This window comes from Sorex fumeus, unplaced genomic scaffold, assembly GCF_029834395.1.
Source record: "Sorex fumeus unplaced genomic scaffold, SorFum_2.1 ptg000123l, whole genome shotgun sequence".
Taxonomy (NCBI): domain Eukaryota; kingdom Metazoa; phylum Chordata; class Mammalia; order Eulipotyphla; family Soricidae; genus Sorex; species Sorex fumeus.
Window position 1 is genome coordinate 6,732,829 of NW_026606180.1, and position 22,044 is coordinate 6,754,872.

General features: G+C 63.2%; 1 protein-coding gene across 1 annotated transcript; it reads right to left on the reverse strand.

Annotated features, from left to right (window-relative positions):
- Positions 1-862: 862 nt before the first annotated feature.
- Positions 863-16,587, reverse strand: LOC130044719 (unconventional myosin-Ig-like). The gene is made up of 21 exons (XM_056137347.1): positions 16,533-16,587; positions 16,351-16,444; positions 15,055-15,220; positions 14,834-14,887; positions 14,113-14,208; positions 11,802-11,921; positions 11,134-11,358; positions 10,885-11,030; positions 10,143-10,257; positions 9,876-10,046; positions 9,728-9,798; positions 7,941-8,015; positions 7,658-7,790; positions 6,922-7,088; positions 6,513-6,720; positions 3,025-3,248; positions 2,551-2,695; positions 1,953-2,057; positions 1,596-1,709; positions 1,276-1,430; positions 863-1,019 (listed from the first exon to the last, which is right to left on the reverse strand). Exons 1-21 carry the CDS (start codon positions 16,570-16,572, stop codon positions 863-865), a joined length of 2,781 nt encoding a protein of 926 aa, XP_055993322.1. The 5' UTR covers positions 16,573-16,587.
- Between the last annotated feature and the right edge of the window lie 5,457 nt (positions 16,588-22,044).

Sequence of the window (22,044 nt, forward strand, 5' to 3'; positions counted from 1 at the left end):
GGCTGTGGGTGATGAGCCCAAACAGAGCCAAAATCTCTCGGACCATTTCCCAGGCTGTGCCCTGCTCCTAGACGCTCCGGCTCAGCCCCGGGTGAGAGATCTGGAGTTGCTGGGCCAGGAAGCTGGCACCACCTTGGGCCCGGCTCCCGCAGGTGCCAACAACACAGATCCACAAGCAGGTGCACAGGGCAGGGGGTGGGGGGAGGAGGACTCTGGGCTGGTCTTGGAGGCAGCCTCTCCCCGACCAGCTGAGGAGGCCCTGCAAGGACAGAGGTGGCCCTGCCCATTGTCACAGGGAAGAAACGACGAGTCATGAGGGCTGGTGAGTCTCGGTGGGTGCCTGAGCACTGCGGGTGCACGGAGCTGGGTGTGGCCCCAAAGACAGAGGGGCAGTAAACAAACAGGAACCAGGGGAAGCCCCAGGACCAAACCCCAAAACCCAGGCAGCTGAGCAGGCAGACGCTCACCTCCTCCACACCAATGGGTGCTGGGGGGGGGGGGGGATGCTGGCCAGGTGGGCTCTGCTGCCCAGTACAAGGGATCTGGGCCCACCACTGTCTGCGTCCAGGCAGCCCATCACAGATGCTGTTCCAGGGCAGCTGGTCAGAGCCCACCTGGCTTGTGTCCGCCCAGCGCCTCCATGGGCCTCTGCCAGGATGGGACCAAGTGAGGGGCGCTGTGCAGCTGGGGCGGGACCGGCCACAGGCTGTGAGGACGTGCAGGCCCCAGGGAGGCCGGCCCGGCCCCTGCAGGTGCACTGACGCCTGCGGCAGGCGTGCTGGGGGACTCTGGGGTGCAGGGCCGCAGGGGGCACACACCCAGCCGGGCAGAAAACCAACGTTCTTTATTGAGCTGGGGCCACTCAGGGGCCCGGCCAGAGCAGGGTGAAGGCCCCGCGGGCGCAGCGGAAGTCGGGCTGGGCCTGCTCCGGGCCACGCTCCACCGATACCAGGCGCCTCGTCCCGCGCTGGCTCAGGGGGATGCAGTCGGACACGCGCACGGCCAGCGGGCGGCCCTGCCTGGGGACAGGGCGGCGGGTCAGGGCGCCTAGTGGGCCGGGGGCAGCTCGCCCCTGGGGACACGGGGGTGGGACAGCTCACCCCTGGGGGCACGGGGCTGCAGGGAGCTCGCTCCTGGGGACGCGGGGGCCAGGATAACTCGCCCCTGGGGACACGGGGGCCAAGGCAGCTCGCCCTTGGGGACACGGGGTTGGGGGCCGGGACAGCTCTCCCCTGGGGACGCGGGGGCGCGGGGAGGGCAGGCAGGACAGCTCACCCCTGGCAATGTGCGGCCAGCACGCCCACCAGCTCTCCCACACGGTTGTCCTGTGGGGGCTGCGCACAGTGCAGACACACCACCAGATCGTCGTGGCCCTGTGCGTGCAGCACCACCAGCTGGTCCCGCCCACTGGTCACGCTCAGTCCGGTCACCTGAGTGAGGGAAGGGTCAGGGTGCGCACCACCCCGCGTACACAGCCAGGACGGACGTTCTTCTTCCTTCCGAGCCCCCAGGACACACTCTTGCCCCACCCTGCGTGGGGGATCTGCAGAGGGAGCAGAGGGTAGGGGTGCGCAGGAGGTGGGGGGGACGCTCACCTCATGGATGGGCAGTGCCCGCATCACGCGGTACCGCCGGCCGGGCTCCAGCTTGTACAGGTGCCGGTCAGTGAGTAGGAGCGCCCGGTCCCGGCGCTTGCTGAAGCGGTTCACCTGCAGGGTGGCCATGGGGGTCACTTGTCCACACTTGGGGCACTCTGTGGGGGTGGCCGGCTGCTCCCTTCCTTACCTCTGATGGCAGGAGTTTTAGGAGCAGTGGACAGCCCTGAGCTGGGGCTGCCCTGTTGCCCCCCGCCTGGTCCTGCCCACTGTCCCCTGGCCCTTGCCTCCTTGGTACTGCTTGTCCCTTGCACCCCACCCTGGCCGTGCCCCCCCACCCTGCGGAGCCCTCCTCACCTTCCGGACGTGGCAGGAGAAGAGAACCGTGCTGAAGCCGTCCTTCTCCCTCAAGTTCCTCAGCTGCTGAGCAAACAGATCTGAGGCTGCAGGGTTGTCTGTGGCCTGCGGACAGAGGGACCAGCTGGCACGGGGTCCTCAGTACCCCTTGTGGACCAGCAATCGCCCTTCCCCTAGGGCTGACCCCGGCCAGCCGGCTGCTCCCCAGGCCTCAGATGCATGCCCATCCCCCTCTCAATCCCTGGGTCTCCGGGAGGGTCTTTGCTGCTGGGAGGCCCAGGCCCAGCAGGGTCAGACACGTTTCCACACAGGGCCTGGGACTCACTCCCGCCACCATGGGCTCTGCCTGGGAACCGGGGGGCGTGCTGGGAGCGGGGGCTGCGCTGAGAGCAGGGTGCAGGCTAGCAGGGGGAACATCTGGAGGGCAGCTGTGAGCACAGCAAGGCTGAGTGAAGAGACCCTGCGACTGCAAGGAGCAGAGAAGGGCAGGACCCATGGACAGACAGACAGACAGACAGACAGACAGACAGGAGGGAGAACGCAGCTGGGCTGGGCAGGGCCGCGGCTCCCCCGGCTCTCTGCAGCTGCCAACACTCACCGAAGACAAGTAGTCCTGGCTCCAGGCCCGCTGGCAGCCCCAGTCCGGCCGCAGCCCCTGCAGGGCACCCATGGCCGCAACCTTGGCTTTGATCTGGGCCACATCTGAAGGGGGGATGTTCTTGATCAGCTGCCACGCCCGCCACCTGCAGGGGTCAGAGGGCGTCGTGCATTCGCATCCAGATCCCTGTATCCCATGCAGGCTTTGCCTCTCTGGGGCCTGCTGCCCCTGCAGGGGGTCTCAGGGCCTCTGCCAGAGAACTCCCGCCAGCCCCCCAGGCCCGCTCAGAGGCAGTGTCCCCATTCCCGAAGCCCGGGCCTGACCCCCCTCCCCTCCCGGTACAGCAGGGGCATCACGGGCTCCAGGCAGCTCGGGGCAGGCACAGCCGCTTCTCCCACGAGGGTCCCTGTGTCCCCGAGGGGCTCCGATCCTGCTCCCCTTCACCCAGCAGACGCTGGCGGTCTGAGTGGTTACCTGCGGAAGAGCACCTGGCAGGTGTCCTGGAAAGGCTGCAGCACGGCGGGGGGCGGGGGCCAGACCATGTCCCGCCCGTACAGCGGGGGCTGCCGCTCGGCCTGGAACTGCTGCTGCAGCCTGGCCAGGTGGGCGCGCACCTTGTGTCTCCGGAAGCAGCGCATGATGGTGTAGACGGCCCGGAGCCGCCGGCAGCGCCACCGGGCCAGGGTGCCCCGCCACGCCTGGGGAGAGGACGGAGGGAGCCCTGGGTCAGGCCTCGCTGGGCCCCACGACGCGCCTTCCCCTACAAGCACTGCTTCTCTCTGAAGCTCTCCCTCACCCCAGCCTGAGACTCTGGCTACGTCTGGGGCTCTGCCAGGAGCAGGTCCTAGAAAGAGCGGTTCTCGCCACTGCCCTGAAGTTGCCATTCCAGGGCTGGAGAGAGTGCAGTGTGGATGGCCTTTGCCTTGCACAGGACCGGCCTGGGTTCAATCCCCAGCACCCCATACCATCTTCTGAGCCCTCCCTGAATCCAGAGCCAGGAGTGAGCCCTGAGCACTGCCGGGTGTAGCCCCCAAAAGAAGAAGCTGTGATTCCTACAGCTGGGCACCCCCACGTCCTCTGTGAGGTTGGGGGCATGCTCTCTCCTACAAATGCATCTGACCTGCTTTCGGCTGACTTTGGGCTTATAGGAAAAGTGAGACAGAAGGCTACCCCAGGGCGACCCAGAAATAAGCCCCTCCCAGGGACAGCAGCCTCGACTGGAAGTTGACAGGGCGTGGACACTGCCGGATGGCCCAGCAATGAAGCACAAACTTTCGAGAAACCCTGTGCTTGAGATCATGATATTGTGACAGATTCAAAATGGGGGGCTGGAGCGATAGCACAACGGGTAGGGCATTTGCCTTGCACGCGGCTGACCCAGGTTCGATCCCCAGCATCCCATATGGTCCCCCCAGCACCGCCAGGAGTCATTCCTGAGTGCATGAGCCAGGAGTAACCCCTGTGCAAAGCTGGGTGTGACTCAAGAAAAAAAATACCAAAATGGGTATCTGGCTGTTGGTTTGGTTTGGGGGCCATACCCACTGGTGTTCAGGGGCCACTCCTGGCTTGGAGGTTGGGAGTGCTCCCTGCAGTGCTGGGGGACCATATGGTGCCAGGGATAAAACCCAGGCCTCCCCATGCTACAGCCCTTGGAACATCTCTGCTGCACCCAAATCACCCCATATGTTAAGGGAGATAAATGAAACGTGTTGTCACTGATGGGTTCGGTACTTTGAGGGGTGTTTGGGATGTTCCTTTCAGTTCTGGGAGAACCTGTCACAACTCAAGATTGAACCAGGGTCAAGCCAAGAGCCTCACTCCAGCCCTCTGGGTTCCAGGTTTTTTTAATTGTTGTTTTTGGGATACCCTGGCAGTGCTCAGGGCTTACTCCTGGCTCTGTGCTCAGACATCACTCCCGAGGGTCCAGGGGACCTCTTGCTGTGGTGGTGGTAGGACACATGCAAGGCAAATGCCTTAAGCCCTGCACTGTATCTGGAGAGGGAGGGGCATGGGGCGAGCTTAGTGATAGCCCTCAGGAGACCGGATCTAATTCCCGGTCCTGAAAAAAAAAGAAAAATGGTAAGAAGATGTCATATTTGGGGCTGGAGAGCGTTTAAAGGACTGGGCATATGCTTTGTGCAAAGCAGGAGGCCTGGGTCCCCAAGCACTGTCAGGAGTGAGCCCTGAGCACTGAACTAGGAATATCCCCCAAGCACTGCTGGTTGTGAGCAAAAACGAAACAAAAAATAATAAAGTAAAAAAGATGTCATGGTAACAATAGGGCACTGACCTACATATTAGATACTGAGATGTATTTTTTATTTTGTCAGTGTTAGAGTTCTCAAACTGCTGATGTGAATTTGGTTCTAAAAAATAAAATACTAGTTCTTAGAATATGCTTCCTGAAATAGGGTCCTATGATGTGATTCCACACACACACACACACACACACACACACACACACACACACTCCTTTATGTGAATGTGGAGAAAAAGTGAGTACACAATCGTCATCATTTAAATCTTTCAGCGTTGCTGCTAAAGCGATAAAAAGTTATGGGGAGAGGTGGATAACAACAAGATGATTTTTGAGCAGACGTTAAGGGATTTCAGCTCCTAAATAACCGGTTCCCAGGCTGGAGCGATGGTACAGCGGCCGGCCCGGGTTCCATCCTCGGCAGCCCACGTGCTTCCCTGCTACTAAGCTTCGAGTCCCTGAGCACCGCCGGGTGTGACCCCCAGACCAAATCAAACCAAGCGTTTGTATTCCAGGCACCAGGCGGCGCTGTGGGCGCGGGAAGCGGCGGGTTCTCCACTAGCCCTGCTACCTGCCCAGTGGAGGACAAAGGAAGGAAGCCAGAGGCTCCCAAATTCTCACGCCTCCAGATCTTGTTTGGAGCCCCTGGATTCGCCGCAGCCTGAAGCTGGGGACCACGGAACCAAGGTGACCTGGGAGGCACCCACACTTGTTGCCTGAGTAGCGCTAGGGCGGCCCCTACTGTCCCCAGGGTTCCTGTCCACCCTGGACGCTCGGTGCGCAGAGCTCACACCCCTCCCACCCGTTAGCGGAGCCGCCCCGCCCCGCCCCGCCCCGCCCCGAACCACCCCACAGCCACGCCCCTTCTGGCCCCGCCCACAAGACCGCATACCAATGCTTGAGCCTCTGGGCCCGCCCATAAAGCCCCGCCCACAAGGTCACTTACCTTTGCTTGATCCCTCTGGGCCCCGCCCACACGCCACGCCCCTTCTGGCCCCGCCCACAAGACCGCATCCCAATGCTTGAGCCTCTGGGCCCGCCCATAAAGCCCCGCCCACAAGGTATCGTACCTTTGCTTGATCCCTCTGGGCCCCGCCCACACGCCACGCCCCTTCTGGCCCCGCCCAGAAGACAGCATACCAAGGCTTGCGCCTCTGGGCCTGCCCATAAAGCCCCGCCCACAAGGCCACTTACCTTTGCTTGATCCCTCTGGGCCCCGCCCACACGCCACGCCCCTTCTGGCCCCGCCCTCAAGACCGCATACCAACGCTTGAGCCTCTGGGCCTGCCCATAAAGCCCCGCCCACAAGGTCACTTACCTTTGCTTGATCCCTCTGGGCCTCGCCCACACGCCACGCCCTTTCTGGCCCCGCCCACAAGACCGCATACCAATACTTGAGCCTCTAGGCCCGCCCATAAAGCCCCGCCCACAAGGTCTTGTACCTTTGCTAGATCCCTATGGGCCCCGCCCACAAGCCACACCCCCTCTGGCCCCGCCCACAAGACAGCATACCAACGCTTGCGCCTCTGGGCCCGCCCACAAGATCACGTACCCTTGCTTGATCCCTATGGGCCCCGCCCACAGGCCACGCCCCTTGCGCCCCTGCCCACACGCCGGTGCTTGCCCCGCCCCCTTGCCACGCCCATACGAGTCTCGCCCACCGCTTGCTCCGCCCCGTCCCTGGCCCGCCCCGCCCCCCCCTCACCTTCTGCAGCAGCAGCACGATGATGGGGATGAGGCGGGCTCTGCTCTGCTCCAGCGTGACCAGAGTTCGGGGCGAGCGGATGAACAGCTTGCTGTGGCCGAAGGCCACGTCCTCCTGTAGCCCATGCTGCTCCAGGAGGGCGGCCACGGCTGCCCGGTCGGAACCCAGCAGGTGGTTGGGCCACGTGTACTCACAAGTCATCTTGTACCTGTCACCGCAGGACCCGCAGAGGATATGAGCCCCCCCGGGGTGAGCTCCCCCTTGGCGCGCCCTCCGGCCCATCCCTGGCCGCACCTGCCCTACCGGCCCCTGCCGCCCCACCTGGCCCAGCCCTGCCGCTGTGCTCCGCCTCCACGCCCTTGGCTCACTGCCCTCTGCCTCAAGCAGGGACAGGAGAGGGGGTCTGTACCTGAGCAGAAAGCGGGAGTAGGGCTGGCGGGAGGCAAAGCCGGCCCTGCGGACCCTCACATTCTCCAGCAGCCCCAGGTACGTGACCTGGTGGCAGCAGTGACTCTCATCCAGCCTCTTGGCCACCTTGTCTTCGTTGGGCTTGATACAGCGAACATAGAAGGGCTCCTGCCAGGGACAGGACAGTGTGGGCTGGCCACTGCCGCAGGCCTGGAGCACTGGGACAGGAGAGCTGTGCGCAATGGGGAGGAGGGGAGCTCAGGGTGGTGGTGGAGCAGGGCCTGAGGCTGGGTAGTGCAGAACAGGCCCCCGAGACCAGTCGGTCTGGGAAGCTGTGCCCACCCATCCCATCTCTCACTTCATAGGCTCTCAGGCTGTCCTGGGTATTGTCCAGTCACCCTGGCCCCCTGTGGCACCTGCCTCTTAGCTTCCTAAGACAGTGCTCCTATCCGGTGCTCCCACCCAGGGCTCCTTGCTCAGTGCTCCTGCCCTGTGTTCCTGTCCACATGCTCCTGCACCACTGAACCATCTTATGGCTTCCCCTGTTGTCCCTGTGACCCCAGGGCCATGACCCTCAAACTCAGAGCAGGAATCCCTAGACCTCACCAGAAATCCCACAACCAGATTCTGCTGTTCCCACCGTGAGAGGTGTGAGTGCAGCACACTGGGTGGCCACAACCTCCCCCAGGACACGCGGTTGCGGGTCAGGCAGAGACAGTGGCTCTGGGAGGCCATACCTTGGAGGCCAAGTTCTCCACCAGGGCCACCATGGAGTTCTTGAAGAGCGTGCCTGCAGTCAGGGGCCTCCTGGTCACCTCAGTGATGTCCTGCTGCCCGTCCGGCCACATGGCCCGCACGATGGGGTCCTTGCTGTGGACACAGGCTGCATGCCCAGCTGCCCTGCCTCAGCCCTTGAGGCCCCATGGCCTTTGGGCGGGGCTGGGGGGTGGGCTCAGAACTGAGCGGCCTGAGCCTCTGGCCTGCAGCCACCCCTGTTGAATGCAGCGGGTGCCCCGTTACCTGTTGTACAGGAGCCGCTTGAAGTCCTGAAAGAGGGAATCTCTGTTCTTGTCGATGAAGCCCTCCACCGAGTACCTGCGGGCACAGGCCTGTGAGGGTGTCTGCGAGCCCCTTGCCCCACCTGCCCGGCTCTCTCTCCCATGCTCCCCTGAGTCACCCGCGCTCCCAGGGAGAACACTTCTTCCAAAGGCGCACTCACGACGAGTTACTCGAGCTCTCTGTGCTTGCTGTGCCAGACCAGGCTCAGCACCGTTTCCATGAGTCTCGGTGACGGCCACCAGCCGCACCTCATGAGCACTGAGGACTCAGACTCCACTGCCTTGTTCCTCGCTAGAAAGCTCAGTGCCACAGTCTAGGTTCTACTTCTGGCGGGCTCAGGCAGCTGCCCGGACCTGGCTCCACGGAGCTCCCACCTCCACCCCATACGACCTTGGGCCCCAGTGCATTCAGTGACTTCTGCGTGGGAGGGTGCTCAGACTATGGACTGGTGAGCAAGCGTGTGAGCACGACCACAATGGGAATGTGACATGAGCCTGCAAGAGCACTGCAGTGAGAGCACCGTGATCCCTGAAGCACGGGAGCACCACAGCTCGAAAGCGCACACACAGACATCCAGGGGTGAGCAGTGCCACTGGCCACCAGGACAGCAGCAGGCGACTAACTTCAGGGCTTGCATGTGGGTCTGGTCAGCAGATCTGACCGACATCCTGTGTTCCGTTCATCCCATCCTATTCTTCTGTTCCTTTGTTCTGTTACTGGACCACACCTGGTGGTGCTCGGGCCTCTATGCTCAGGCTCTGTGCTTAGAGCTCACTCCTGGCTCTGTGCTCAAGGAACACTACTGGCAATATTTGTGGAACCATATGCAGTGCCAGGAATTGAAGCGGGTTGACCGCGTGCAAGGCAAACATCTTATCCACATACTAGCTCTCTAGCAGAGATAAAGATCTTTATTTGTTTACTATGATCGATTATCTTTTTTGCGTTTTGGGTCACACCTGGCGATGCACAGGGGTTACTCCTGGCTCTGTACTCAGAAGTTACTCCTGGCGGCGCTCAGGGGACCCTATGGGATGCTCGGAGTCAAACCCGGGTGGCCGCGTGCAAGGCAAACGCCCTACCCTCTGTGCTATCTCTCCAGCCCCCTGATCTGTTATTTTTTGACCATTTCTAAAGCTGCCCGGGGATCAACGCAGGCCGGCGGCAAGGTTACACACACCTTATCTGCACTAGCACTGTTTTCCAGGGGAACACTTTTATTAATCTATCTTTTATTTTGGGGTCATGCCCAGCAGGGCTCAGGGGTTCCTCCTACCTCTGTGATGAGGAATCACTGCTGGGAATGTTCATGACTACATGTGGTGCCAGGGATGAAACCGGGGTTGGCTGCATCCAAACAGCACCCACTCCGTTATCTCTATGACCTGGACAGGTGTTGCGTCAAGTTCCCCCAAAGATACACCTGTACTTGAAACTACTGTTTCAAGGGTCACTCCCTGATTTTTCCCTTGCGAGTCCGGTGAGGGGTTTGATTTCTGTGTTTTCGGAAGGGGGTGGGGGCGGCTGCGGACCGAGTGGGCAGGGAGGGCTCTTGCCTTGCTCGAGGCCGACTGGGGTCGGAGCCCGGACCCCCCGATGGAGCAGCCGGGCGTAAAAATTCCTGGGGTAGACAGAGCCAGGGCAGAAGCAAGCGCTGAGCACAGCCGGGTGTGGCCCCCTCAGGAGAGCGTGGGAGGGGGGCGCAGGGGTGCTACCCCTCTTCCACCCCCTGCCCGCACCCGCCTTACGTGACGTCCCCCGCGTAGTGCTTGATGCGGAAGTCCCGGCCGAACTCCATGGTCTTGTCGGTGGGGCACAGCTGTGGGGCAGCACAGGTGAGCAGGGTGGGCGCGGCCCGGGCCCCGCCCGCACCGAGGGCGCGCGGCGCGGGCGCACCTGGCGGCTGCAGTAGTGCGGGTGGTGGCGGTGGTGCGTGTCCAGCGTCTGCAGGAAGAGGCGGTCGGTGACGGTGCCCGCCGTGCAGCAGGCCTCCTCCAGCACGGCCAGGATGCCGCGGTGCGGCCGCTCCACCAGCTCCACGATGGCCGCGTTGTTGAAGTACTCCACCTGCACACAGTGAACCGAGCCGCCAGCACCTCCTCGCGCGCCCCGTGCGCCCCGTCCCAGGGACGCCCCGCCCGCGGCCGCCCGCGCCGCACTCACCGCCTGCCAGGCGATGCCCTCCCGCTCGTACTCCTCCTGCTCCTGCTTCAGGATGAGCTGGATGAAGAGCTGCTGTAGCTTCTCGTTGCAGTAGTTGATGCAGAGCTGCTCAAAGCTGTCGGCGGGTCGCGCCCAGCAACGTGCTTCACTGCACTGGCTCTGGCCCTGAGGATTCCCCCACCACCACCACCACCTCCCTCTGCCCCCGCCTCTGCTCACACCCTTCAAAGCAGTTTTGGGGGGCTGGAGCCATAGCACTGCGGGGAGGGCGTTTGCCTTGCACGCCGCCAACCCGGGTTCAGTTCCCAGCATCCCATAGGGTCCCCAGAGCACCGCCAGGAGTGATTCCTGAGTGCAGAGTCCTGAGCATCGCTGGGTGTGACCCAAAGAGAAAAAAATAAATAAAAGGAAAGGCTCTCTTTCTCTCTCCGAAGCAGTTTTTGGTTTGGATCAGGTGTTAGGGCCACATCGACCGTGCTCATGGCTTACTCCTGCCTCTGCACTCAGGGATCACGCCTGGTGGGGCTCGGGGAACCCTGGAAAATGTCAGGCATCCCTCACTTAAAGGGAAGTGAGCCCAAGATTTTGTCTTCCTGGTCACCGCCAGGTGGACAGCACAGCATGAGGCATGAGGCAGGGACCAGTGGGGACAGTCCCCAGGAGCCTGTTCCCTTCCCAGGGGCACTCCTGAGAAGAAGGGGGCCCTAGTGGGGAGCGAGTGGGGGTGTCCTTGGTCACCCACCTGTTGACTGGGAGCACCTCGAAGCCGTAAATGTCCAGCACACCGATCACCGTGTCCTTCCCGTGGCGCCTGGGGTCCCGGTCCCGAGGCTCCATGACACCGTTGATGCGAGCCACGACCCACTCGAAGAGTCGCTGGTAGATAGCCTGCGAGGACGCCAGGAGCCTGTTACCAGGGCTGCATCTGGCCCTGACCCCTTCGGGAAGGCTGCTTGGGTCCCACCAACCCTGCCTCCTTCTCCCGGAAAACCTTAGCACAGGCATCGCGGGCATAGCTGGCCTCCGCCGACGTGTGGCCCTTCTCAATGAGCTCCCGGCCTCCCGAGGCCACGGTGCGGGACAGCAGACAGCGCAACAGCATGTCCCGGGGCGTGGCGGTCAGCTCAGCCACATGGTCCACCAGCTCCTCTGCCGCCACTGCCACATGTCCTTGCTCTGGCCCGTCCTCTGCCGTCTCCACAAACTCGATGTTTCCCTGGTGAAGGGAAGCGTGAGGGGCCTGGGCTCCCTGCTCCCTGCTGGAGGGGTGGAGGAAGAGAGGGCAGTACAGGCGGGCAGAGCTGCCTTAGACAGCCGAGACGGGCCCGCGCCTTCCCCAAGACCCCCGGACTCCTGACGGATCCCACTGCATGACTGCAGCCGCGTTCTGCCCCTCCTGCTCCTCCAGATCCCGCGGACGAGAGGCTCAGAGGCAGCGAGTGACCCGCCAAAGCCACCCAGCTCCGGAATGACAGAAGACGCTGGCACACCAAGCACAGCCTCATCGCTGGGCCCGACATGCCTCGTTCTGAGCAGGAACGAAGCTCAGGCCGGAGCCTCAGCCAAAGCCATTGCATTTTCAGCAGAGGGGAGCTGACCAGAGGCCTCCCAGGCCGCTGTCTGTGCAGTGGGAACGCCCCAGCCCCCTTGGTGGCTCACCAGGTGCAGTATGGCAGCCAGGACCCGGCGCACGGAGCACACCTCCTCTGCACTGAACCCAATCACCCGCATGGCCTCTTCCACCGCCTGGTGGTGGCTCCTCTCATCCGTGTCCAAGGCCTGGGGGCGAAGGGACTCAGCACACCAGAGCCAGACTGAACCCCAATCCCTCTGTCCCCGCACTGACCTCCCCCCAAGACCATCAGTCAGGGCCCCAGACGATGCCCCGTGAACAGCTGCCTCGTGCCTGCACCAATACTGCGGGACAGGGATGGATCAGCCAGGCTCACAAAGAGCTCAGCCCCGCCCCACCTACACTGAGCCCCGCCCCAATCACACTGAGCCCCGCCCCATTCACACTGAGCCCCGCCCCCACCTACACTGAGCCCCGCCCCATTCACACTGAGCCACGCCCCCACCTACACTGAGCCCCGCCCCACTCACACTGAGCCCCGCCCCCACCTACACTGAGCCCCGCCCACTCACACTGAGCCCCGCCCCCACCTACACTGAGCCCCGCCCCAATCACACTGAGCCCCGCCTCATTCACACTGAGCCCCGCCCCATTCACACTGATCCCCGCCCCCACCTACACTGAGCCCCGCCCCACTCACATTGAGCCACGCCCCCACCTACACTGAGCCCCGCCCACTCACACTGAGCCCCGCCCCCACTTACACTGAGCCCCGCCCCAATCACACTGAGCCCCGCCCCATTCACACTGAGCCCCGCCCCATTCACACTGATCCCCGCCCCCACCTACACTGAGCCCCGCCCACTCACACTGAGCCCCGCCCCACTCACACTGAGCCCCGCCCCACTCACACTGAGCCCCGCCCCCACCTACACTGAGCCCCGCCCCACTCACACTGAGCCCCGCCCCACTCACACTGAGCCCCGCCCCCACCTACACTGAGCCCCGCCCCACTCACTGAGCCCTGCCCCCCTACACTGAGCCCTGTCCCGCCCACACTGAGCCACACCCCCACCTACACTGAGCCACGCCCACTCACACTGAGCCCCGCCCCCACTTACACTGAGCCCCGCCCCAATCACACTGAGCCCCGCCCCATTCACACTGAGCCCCGCCCCATTCACACTGATCCCCGCCCCCACCTACACTGAGCCCCGCCCACTCACACTGAGCCCCGCCCCACTCACACTGAGCCCCGCCCCACTCACACTGAGCCCCGCCCCCACCTACACTGAGCCCCGCCCCACTCACACTGAGCCCCGCCCCACTCACACTGAGCACCGCCCCCACCTACACTGAGCCCCGGCAACTCACACTGAGCCCCGCCCCACTCACACTGAGCCCCGCCCCCACCTACACTGAGCCCCTCCCCACTCACACTGAGCCCCGCCCCCACCTACACTGAGCCCCGCCCCACTCACTGAGCCCTGCCCCCCTACACTGAGCCCTGTCCCGCCCACACAGAGCCACACCCCCACCTACACTGAGCCACGCCCACTCACACTGAGCCCCGCCCCACTCACACTGAGCCCCGCCCCAATCACACTGAGCCCCGCACCACTCACACTGAGCCCCGTCCCCACCTACACTGAGCCCCGCCCCACTCACACTGAGCCCCGCCCCATTCACACTGAGCCCCGCCCCACTCACACTGAGCCCCGCCCCCACCCACACTGAGCCCCGCCCCACTCACACTGAGCCCCGCCCCACTCACACTGAGCCCCGTCCCGCCCACACTGAGCCCCGCCCCCACCTACACTCTGCCCCGCCCCACTCACACTGAGCCCTGCCCCCCTACACTGAGCCCTGTCCCGCCCACACTGAGCCACACCCCCACCTACACTGAGCCTTGCCCCACTCACACCGAGCCCAGCCCTGCTCACTCTCGGCCCTGCCCACCTACACCGAGCCCTGTCCCGCTCACACTGAGCCCCGCCCCCACCTACACTGAGCCCCGCCCCACTCACACTGAGCCCCGCCCTGCTCACACTGAGCCCCGCCCCGCTCACACTGAGCCCCGCCCCCACCTACACTGAGCCCCGCCCCACTCACTGAGCCCCGCCCCACTCACACTGAGCCCTGCCCCCCTACACTGAGCCCTGTCCCGCCCACACTGAGCCACACCCCACCTACACTGAGCCTTGCCCCACTCACACCGAGCCCAGCCCTGCTCACTCTCGGCCCTGCCCACCTACACTGAGCCCTGTCCCGCCCACACTGAGCCACACCCCCACCTACACTGAGCCTTGCCCCACTCACACCGAGCCCAGCCCTGCTCACTCTCGGCCCTGCCCACCTACACCGAGCCCTGTCCCCCTCACGCTGAGCCCCGCTCACACTGAGCCCCGCTCCCTGGCGGGTGAAGTTGTACAGCGCAGGATTTCTCTGCAGGTGCAGCGCTCGCAGCTCCTCGTCCTCACACCCTCTCAGCATCTGTGGGACCATGGCACCCTCAGTTAGGGTCCCTGAGTGCCGGCTGTTCCTCTACCTCCACAACTCGCCCCTCCCGGGCATCCGGAGATGGTGTGGACATTGCCAACGAGCTGGTAGCTCTCACTTTGGAGATCAGAGTCCACTAGAGTGAAAAGCTGTCTGACACAGCACCCAGTGGTTCCGACCCATGTTTGGCTGGTTCTGACTCCTCTCCAGGAGAAACAGGCTAAATGCCCCTCTGGAACAAGCAGAAAGAGCCCCCAGTTGTACCCAGAGCTACCATCCTCCCCCTCCCCCCACATGGTCTTAGCACCCCCAAGGGGGTGGGGGTGCCCACACTGGGGAACACTGGTACTGAACCCAGTCTATAAGAACCCACATCAGGGGTCATGCAGTGTAGACACTGTCCAAGACCAGGTAGAAGCAACTTTAGCGACTGACACAGCTTCAAACAGGGGATCGGTCTCACTCAGTGGATCTGCCAGTGTAGACTTCCAGCATCCTCAGAGCACCCACTAAGTGAGCCAGATCTGATTTAGACACAGGTCAGTCATGGCGTAGACACAGCCTCAGTGAAGCTGGGTAGGGAGGGTGGTGGGGTGGCCCTGCCCCCCATGTAGCCTACCTGGTAGAAGGAGTGGAAGTTCCTCTCCCCCACGTGCTGCTTGAGGACCCGGGACTGTAAGGAGAGGGGGCGACTGAGTGAGGCTTCCACTGCCCCAAGCACAGCAGGAGGCCGGGGCTTGCTGGGGAGTCCTGGGGCCCTGAGGAGGAACTAAGTGCGGGTGCCCGGCCAGGACACTTGCCAGGGACCTGGGCATGGCAGGGGCTGTGCGTCATGCCCACCTTCTCCAGCAGGTAGCTGTGGATGTGCCCGCCGATGGGGTCCCCTTTGAAGTCGAAGTTGATGTCCATGTACTTGCCGAAGCGGCTGGAGTTGTGGTTGCGGTTGGTGCGTGCATTGCCGAAGGCCTCCAGCACGCAGGTAGACTTGAGCAGCACCTCCTTGACCCTGGACGGTGGGGGCGGGGGACTGTCATGAGGCAGGCCCCTTGCTGTGGGGATGCAGCCCACTCCAGCCCTCTCCGTGTGAGGACCTGCAGTCTGCGGTGGCCTTCACTCGGCTGCCCCATGCACACCAGGGACAGGGAGCCTTCCTCACAGATGCTTGGAAATGTTGCTGCCACACAGCTGTGAGGCATGAGCTGGTGTGAGGTGGTGCGAGATAGTGTGAGGTGTGAGGTGTGGGCTGGTGTGAACTGGTGGGAGGTGTGAGCTGGTGTGAGCTGGTGAGAGATGTGGGCTGGTAAGAGGTGTGAGCTGGTGGGAGGTGTGAGCTGGTGAGGTGTGAGCTGGTGTGAGGCATGAGCGGGTGTGAGCTGGTAGGAAGTTGAAATGGTGTAAGTTGGTGTGAGGTGTGAGCTGGTGTGAGGTGTGAGCTGCTGTGAGCTGGTAGGAGGTGTGAGCTGGTGTGAGCTGGTGGGAGGTGTGAGCTCGTGTGAGTTGGTGAGAGTTGTGAGCTGGTAAGAGGTGTGAGCTGGTGGGAGGTGTGAGGCTGGTGGGTGTGAGCTGGTGTGAGCTGGTAGGAGGTTGAGATGGTGTGAGCTGGTGGGAGGTGCCGACCCCAGGAAAGCCTCTGCTTCCCAGTACCTCGGCGCCCTGGTTCTTTCCTGAAGGAGACTGCCACCAACTTGCATTCCTTCTCCCCCGAGCCCCATCTCATCCCATCTCCACAGGAAGCACTATGGCCCCACGAGTCCCCATGTGTAGGACAGAAGGACTCTGATTTCCAGATTCATACTCTCTACCCAAACCTCCCGCCTACTGTCCGGGGCCTTTGTAACCACTGGCCAATGTCCCTTCTGTCGGGACCCTTGGGAGGGACTGCGGCAGCGCGGCACCTTGGCAGGGAGGTTTGCAGGGTCCTCAGGGGCTGCTCTGGGCTCAGAGCTCAAGGCAGTGACCAGGCGACCGTGTCGTGTGGGGTCGCACGCTGTGGCACGCAGGCGCTGGTCTGCCGGACGCTGTCCCCGGCTGGCCGAGCTGCCTGTTCCGAGCATGTGGCGCGCCCTGGAGCCTGTGGGCAGCCAGCGTCCTGAGCCTCACCTCTCCACCTCGTCCCTCTGACGCCCTGAGCCTCACCTCTCCACCTCGTCCCTCTGGCTGGGGTTGGTGACTGCGGCAATGTACTGCATGATGTGCTTGCTGGCCTCCGTCTTCCCTGCCCCGCTCTCCCCTGGGGAGGAAGGGTGAGATCAGTGCCCCCGCCTAGCCCACACCGGCTCGGTCCCCTCCCTGGCACCAGGTGAGGCGGCTGGGTGTACCTGAGATGACGATGCAGATGTCCCTGGCCCGCTGCTTCATGGCGCGGTAAGCAGCGTTGGCCACCGCGTAGAGGTGGGGCGGCCGCTCGTACAGCTCGCGGCCCTGGTACCGGGCGATGGCCTCGGCTCCGTACAGGGGCAGCTCCTCATAGGGGTTCACGGACACCAGCACCTCACCTGTTAAGGCGCGGATCGTGATCTCCCTTTAACGACAAAGAGACTCCAGAGACTGCAAACAGCAAGCAATGTTTATTGTAAGACTGGCTAGCCAGGGCCAAGTCGCCTACACAGACACGCAGGTCAGTTAGGTGAGGCAAGACCCCGAACTTCTTCAAAGGGGATCTTATATAGGCCTCCACAGGCCGTTATAGCAAAGCCCGCGCATTTCATAGCCAATAGATTTGTAACAACATGTGATGCTTTCTTAACCAATCCAATTAAGGGTACATCACTTCCTAGCCTATAGCGACAGGGTCGCTAAGTCAACCAATCCAATTAAGGGTACATCACTTCCTAGCCTATAGCGACAGGGTCGCTAAGTCATTGGGGGCTGAAGAGGGGTCCCAGGGCTCAGGAAACAGAGCAGACTGGGCTGGGTCTCCCTGAATGACCCACATTCCCTGCCCCACGGCCCCTGTCTGGCCTCCTCTCAATCCTGCTCAGCATCCTGGGCCTGCAGCAGCAGATGTGCCGAGCAGGTGGTCTGGAATTCACAGCAGCCCAGGACAGGCCCAGATGGGGAAGGTCATTCTCATGACCTTGGGGACAGAGGGCGTGGAGACCTACTCACAGGTTCCCTGTTGGATCTTTTCAGTGACATGATGGCTCAGCTGAGTTCCTGGTGAGGGGACTTTTTGTGGGAGCAGGGGAGGCACATTCCAGGGTCCTGACTCTGCTCCCCGCACTCTCCCCAGCGCCCTGAGTCCTGTGTATGGGGTCTGGCCTGAGTGCTGTGCTGAGTCGCTGTGCTGTGTTCCCATGCCATCCATGGTGGGCTGCATCTAGGTGCATCTGTCTGACTCTGGCCTCCAAGTGCACATGAGGAAGGAGCTTCTCCTGACCGCTCTTACCGGGGCCGAGGGTAAAGGCCCTGCCTTCTGGGGTGGGCAGGCTCCTGCACATCGTGCTCTGGGGGACAGGGCTCCTCTGTGTCTGGCTGTTGCTTGGCGGGACTCTGAGGCGAGCTCGTTCTCCTCAGAGGTTCTTCCAGCCCCAGCAGTTGTCCCAGACCCACCTGAGGAGCTGGGCCTGCCTCCATGGGCTGCCCCAGCGCCGGAGCCTGTCGAAGCCTCAGCAGGGGCTGCAGCAGCACAGGAAGAGCTGGAGGACACCGGGCCTGGAGACACGCATGATGCCAACTCGTGGGCATCGGCCAGCAGGGCCAGCGAGGCAGCCGAGGGCTCCTGGGAGGAGCCGGGGAGCAAGCAGGTCTCTGTCAGCACGTTTCCTGCCCGGCTGGTGGCCGAGCAGCTGACCTTCATGGATGCGGTGAGAGGCAGCACCCCTCACCCCTGCCTTCCTGGGCACCTCTGCCAGGAGCGGCCCTCCCTGTCCACACTCACCCCTGTGCCGGCTCCCTGATCTGCACTGTTCCGGATGGCCGAGATGGTCCATGTCAGGGGGGCACGAGAGGGGTTGTGTGTCTGTGAGCTCAGCAGAGAGCAGTGGGGGGTCCTAGCCCTTGTGGCACAGAGACTGGGTCCGAGTGTCTGCTGCGGTCTGAGCAGCCAGGACTCCTCCATGAGGCCCCTCAGGACAGTTCCCTTCAAGGGGCACGCAGAAACCAGCCCCCTGGCAGCTGCCACAGGGAAATGTGCCTCTTAGGGGTGCAGAGAGGGGAGCAGGGAGGGTCCTGAGCCCATAGGGCCCCAGAGCAGTCTGAGGGGCCCTGTGCCCATACCCTGCAGTCAGTCGGGGCTCCGGGGTCCTGAGTCCTCAGTGCCTAGCACAGCCCACAGGCCCAGGTGGGACTGGCCATGTCGTATGTCCTGTCTCCCTGGGGGTGGCCGTGGGTAAGCCTGTCTCTGTCCCCAGGAGCTCTTCCTGGACCTGGTGCCCTACCACTGCCGGGGGGCTGCCTGGTCAAAGAGGAAGAGGCTGGGCTGCGGGCGCGTGTGCCCCTCTGTGCAGGCCACCGAGAGTCAGTTCAGCACCGTGGCCACCTGTGTCCTCACCACCTGCCTCGGGGACCTGAGCCTACCTGCCCGGGCACAGATGCTGGAGTACTGGATCCTGGTGGTCCAGGTGTGCTGGGGGCGGGAGCCCCTGTGGAGTTGGGGGCACTGGGCTCTGGTGGTCCGGGTATGTTGGGGGCGGGAGCCCCTGTGGAGTTGGGGGCACTGGGCCCTGGTGGTCCGGGTATGTTGGGGGCGGGAGTCCCTGTGGAGTTGGGGGCACTGGGCCCTGGTGGTCCGGGTATGTTGGGGGCGGGAGTCCCTGTGGAGTTGTGGCTGCCTGTTCTTCTGTGAAGCTCAGAAGAGAAGAGGGTCTCCTGCTCCGAGATCCTGGGGGTTTCCTGCAGGGATGGTGTCCTGGGACCGTCCCAGTGGGGGCTCATCGTCCTACCTGCTCCTTCCTCGAGTTGTGTACACAGACTCCCGGGGTTCCCCTGGGGATCACTGTCCCCTGTGAACTCCAGACTCTCAGTGTCCCCAGTGTCGGAGCCTGCAGGAGCTCAGACTCCAGTTGCCCTGTCCCCTGTTCTTACCTCCCAGGAGTGCCAGCGTCTCCAGAACTGGGCATCCACCAATGCCATCCTCTGTGCCCTGCAGAGCCCCGCCATCCGCAGACTCCGCCAGACCTGGAGCCAAGTGTCCTGGTGGGTGCCCCCGGGGCAGTGGCCCCTGCGCTGTCTGCAATGTCCCTCAGTGAGCTGAGACCCCCTGGGGACTGTAGCCCAGGGGTCAGGCGCTGGGCAGAGAGCCGGTTTCAGGCTTCCCGCAGCTGAGCTCTGGTCAGTTTCCAGTTTCCTTAAGTGTCGGGGACAGAGAGAGCCAGAGACAGGATACGTGGAGTTGGGGTCTCCAATGCTGAACTGTCTGTGAACCCCCGCAGGCTACTGGGCCTGCGAGGGTGCCGGGGTCTGGGTGCTCCGCCCCAGTGATGCTGGCCCTGGGGACAGTGAGTGACTCTGGGCGCTGGGGTGGGTCATGGTGCATGGTCTCAGATTAGACTCCCAGTAGCTCCATCTGAATCACAGACGTTCAGTGTGTTCCTGGTCACGGACTCCCGTGTCCAGGCCTCAGCACTGCCCACACCGAGCTGTGCACAGTAGGATGGAGGGGAGGGCCCTCAGTCGCCCCCTACTGACCCTGAGCTCATGCTGTGGGAGCCCAGGACACTACACAGGCAGCTGCTGGCCACTAGCGTCCCACCTGGGGCCCAGGGGATACAGGGACACTCCCTAGGGACAAAAATGTTCCCTCCCTAGGTGGAACCGGTGGAAGTTGTGGGTCCTTTGCAGACAGGCCCAGCGACATAGACGCTGCAAGCCCCCGAAGGTAGTGTGCAGGCTGGATGCATGCAGACTGCATGGAGGAGGCGGGGAGGGAGGGGCGGGTGCTGGGCTCCCATGTGGTTTTGTGACTTTCCAGTCTTCTCTGCATGGGCAGGGCAGGCGTGTGGGTGGGGTCAGGGTCTGTTGGGGGCCGTGGGAGCAGCAGGTCCTGGGGGCATCTGCATGGGGCTGCTGCTCTGGGTGGGGGCTGCAGGCTCTGCTGTCGCCGTTCTCCTCAGTCTGGGCCTGAGGGACGTAGTGGCGGCTGGGTGTGCGGGCACAGAGGCTCAGGGACGGGTGCTCGTCCCCAGGAGGAGCAGGGCTGCAGCTTCGCATCCTGGCTAAGGAACCTCGGGAGAGGCCAGCAGGGACCCCTGGGGCAGGTGAGGGGCGTGTGCGGCACTCAGGGACAGGGGTTGCCCCCACCAGGGTCTCCTCTCAGAAAGAAGGCCCATCCCTGCCCTGCCTCCTGATGACCCGTCCCAACCCCCAGGGCGGAGCAGGCGGCTGGTGTGTGGAGGGCAGTGGGGGCGCCCCAGGGAGAGTGCTGGGACCCCGGAGCCCAGGGAGGCTCTCAGCCGTGAGGGGAGGTGGACCTTGGGGCGATCATGGAGGGGCTCCCGCTTACCTGGAGCCAGGCTTGGGAGACTGATGCCTGGGGGTGTCCTGGGGACGCCAGGCGCAGGGCCCCTTTCTAACAGCCTCTTCGGCACAGGGCGTGGTCCCCTTCCTGGGGCCCTTCCTCCAGGAACTGGAGAAACTGGACAGAGAGATGGAGGATTTTGTGGTGAGTGGGCTGGGTCGGGGGGCGGGGGGGGGGGGGCTGGAGTCCCCCACCCTCTGCATCTCAGCCCTGGGCAGTTCTCCTGAGGGAGACTCCCAGGGCTCCCTGGGCGCTGGGCCGCATGCCCAAGGCAGGAGCAGCACGGGGCGCCCAGGTCTGGTCTCCAGTTCCCAGGGATCAGCGGAGCCCCTGGGGCAGAACTGCCTGAGGTCAGGGGCATCCCCAAGCCCCTCCCTCAGCAGGAGGCGTGGGGCAGAGGGACCTCAGGATGTCACAGTGTGTCAGACCCGCAGTGTGTCACAGGGCGGTGGATCTGAGTCCCTGACACCCAGGTCGGTTCTTTGAGCTCAGAGCCTGGCCCAGGGTCCCCTGGGGCCCTTTCTCATGCATTGGCTGTTTGCTTCCAGGGGGAGAAAGTCAACAAAGAGAAATTCACAAAGGTGAGCAGTGGGACCCTGAAGGAAATGGAGGAGTAGATCCAACTTCCCTGTCCCCTGGTCCCCTATCAGTCCTCCTTGTCTCTGTCCCTCCGGCCTGACACTCCTAGTAGTAGGAGAATGAAATAATGGAAGACACACGTGTGGGTGGGTGGCAGCATCCCTCAAGGAGAACTTCCTGGTGGAGGGGGTTATCTGACCTCAGGAAAGTGGAGATGCTGATGGGCAGAGTGAAGGGGGATCCCTGTGGAAATTTCCTTCTAGTCAGCCTTGGCCAGCCCTGGACGCCGCCGCACCCCAGTCAGATCTTTCTCTTCCTTCCTTTGCCATGTCCCAGGAAAATAAGATCCTCCTGGAGCTTGTTCTGCTCCAGGAGGCCGCGGAGAACTACAGCCTGAAGCCTCACGAGCAGTTTCTCACCTGGTTCGAGGACCTGGAGCTGATCACCGAGGAGGAGAGGTGGGAGGGACAGGCCTGATGTGGGAGGGCCTGGGTTCCAGTCCTGGGACAGTCTGCGTCATGTCCATGGACCCACAGCCCAGACTGATTTGCAGCCTGGACCCTTCTGGTCTCCTGAGCCTGGCAGGGACCGTGCTAGTGTAGCTTTGGTCACCAAGCGCTGCCTCTCTGTCCCCAGCTGCATCCTGTCCTTCCAGCGGGAGCCCCCGACTCAGCCGTCCAACCCACACCACCGCCAGGAAGGAGCTTCAGAAGAAGCCACTGTTCACACTGGCACCGTCACCTCCTCTTCTTTTTGTCTTCTTCCTCTTGATATACTGGAGAATGAATAAGCCA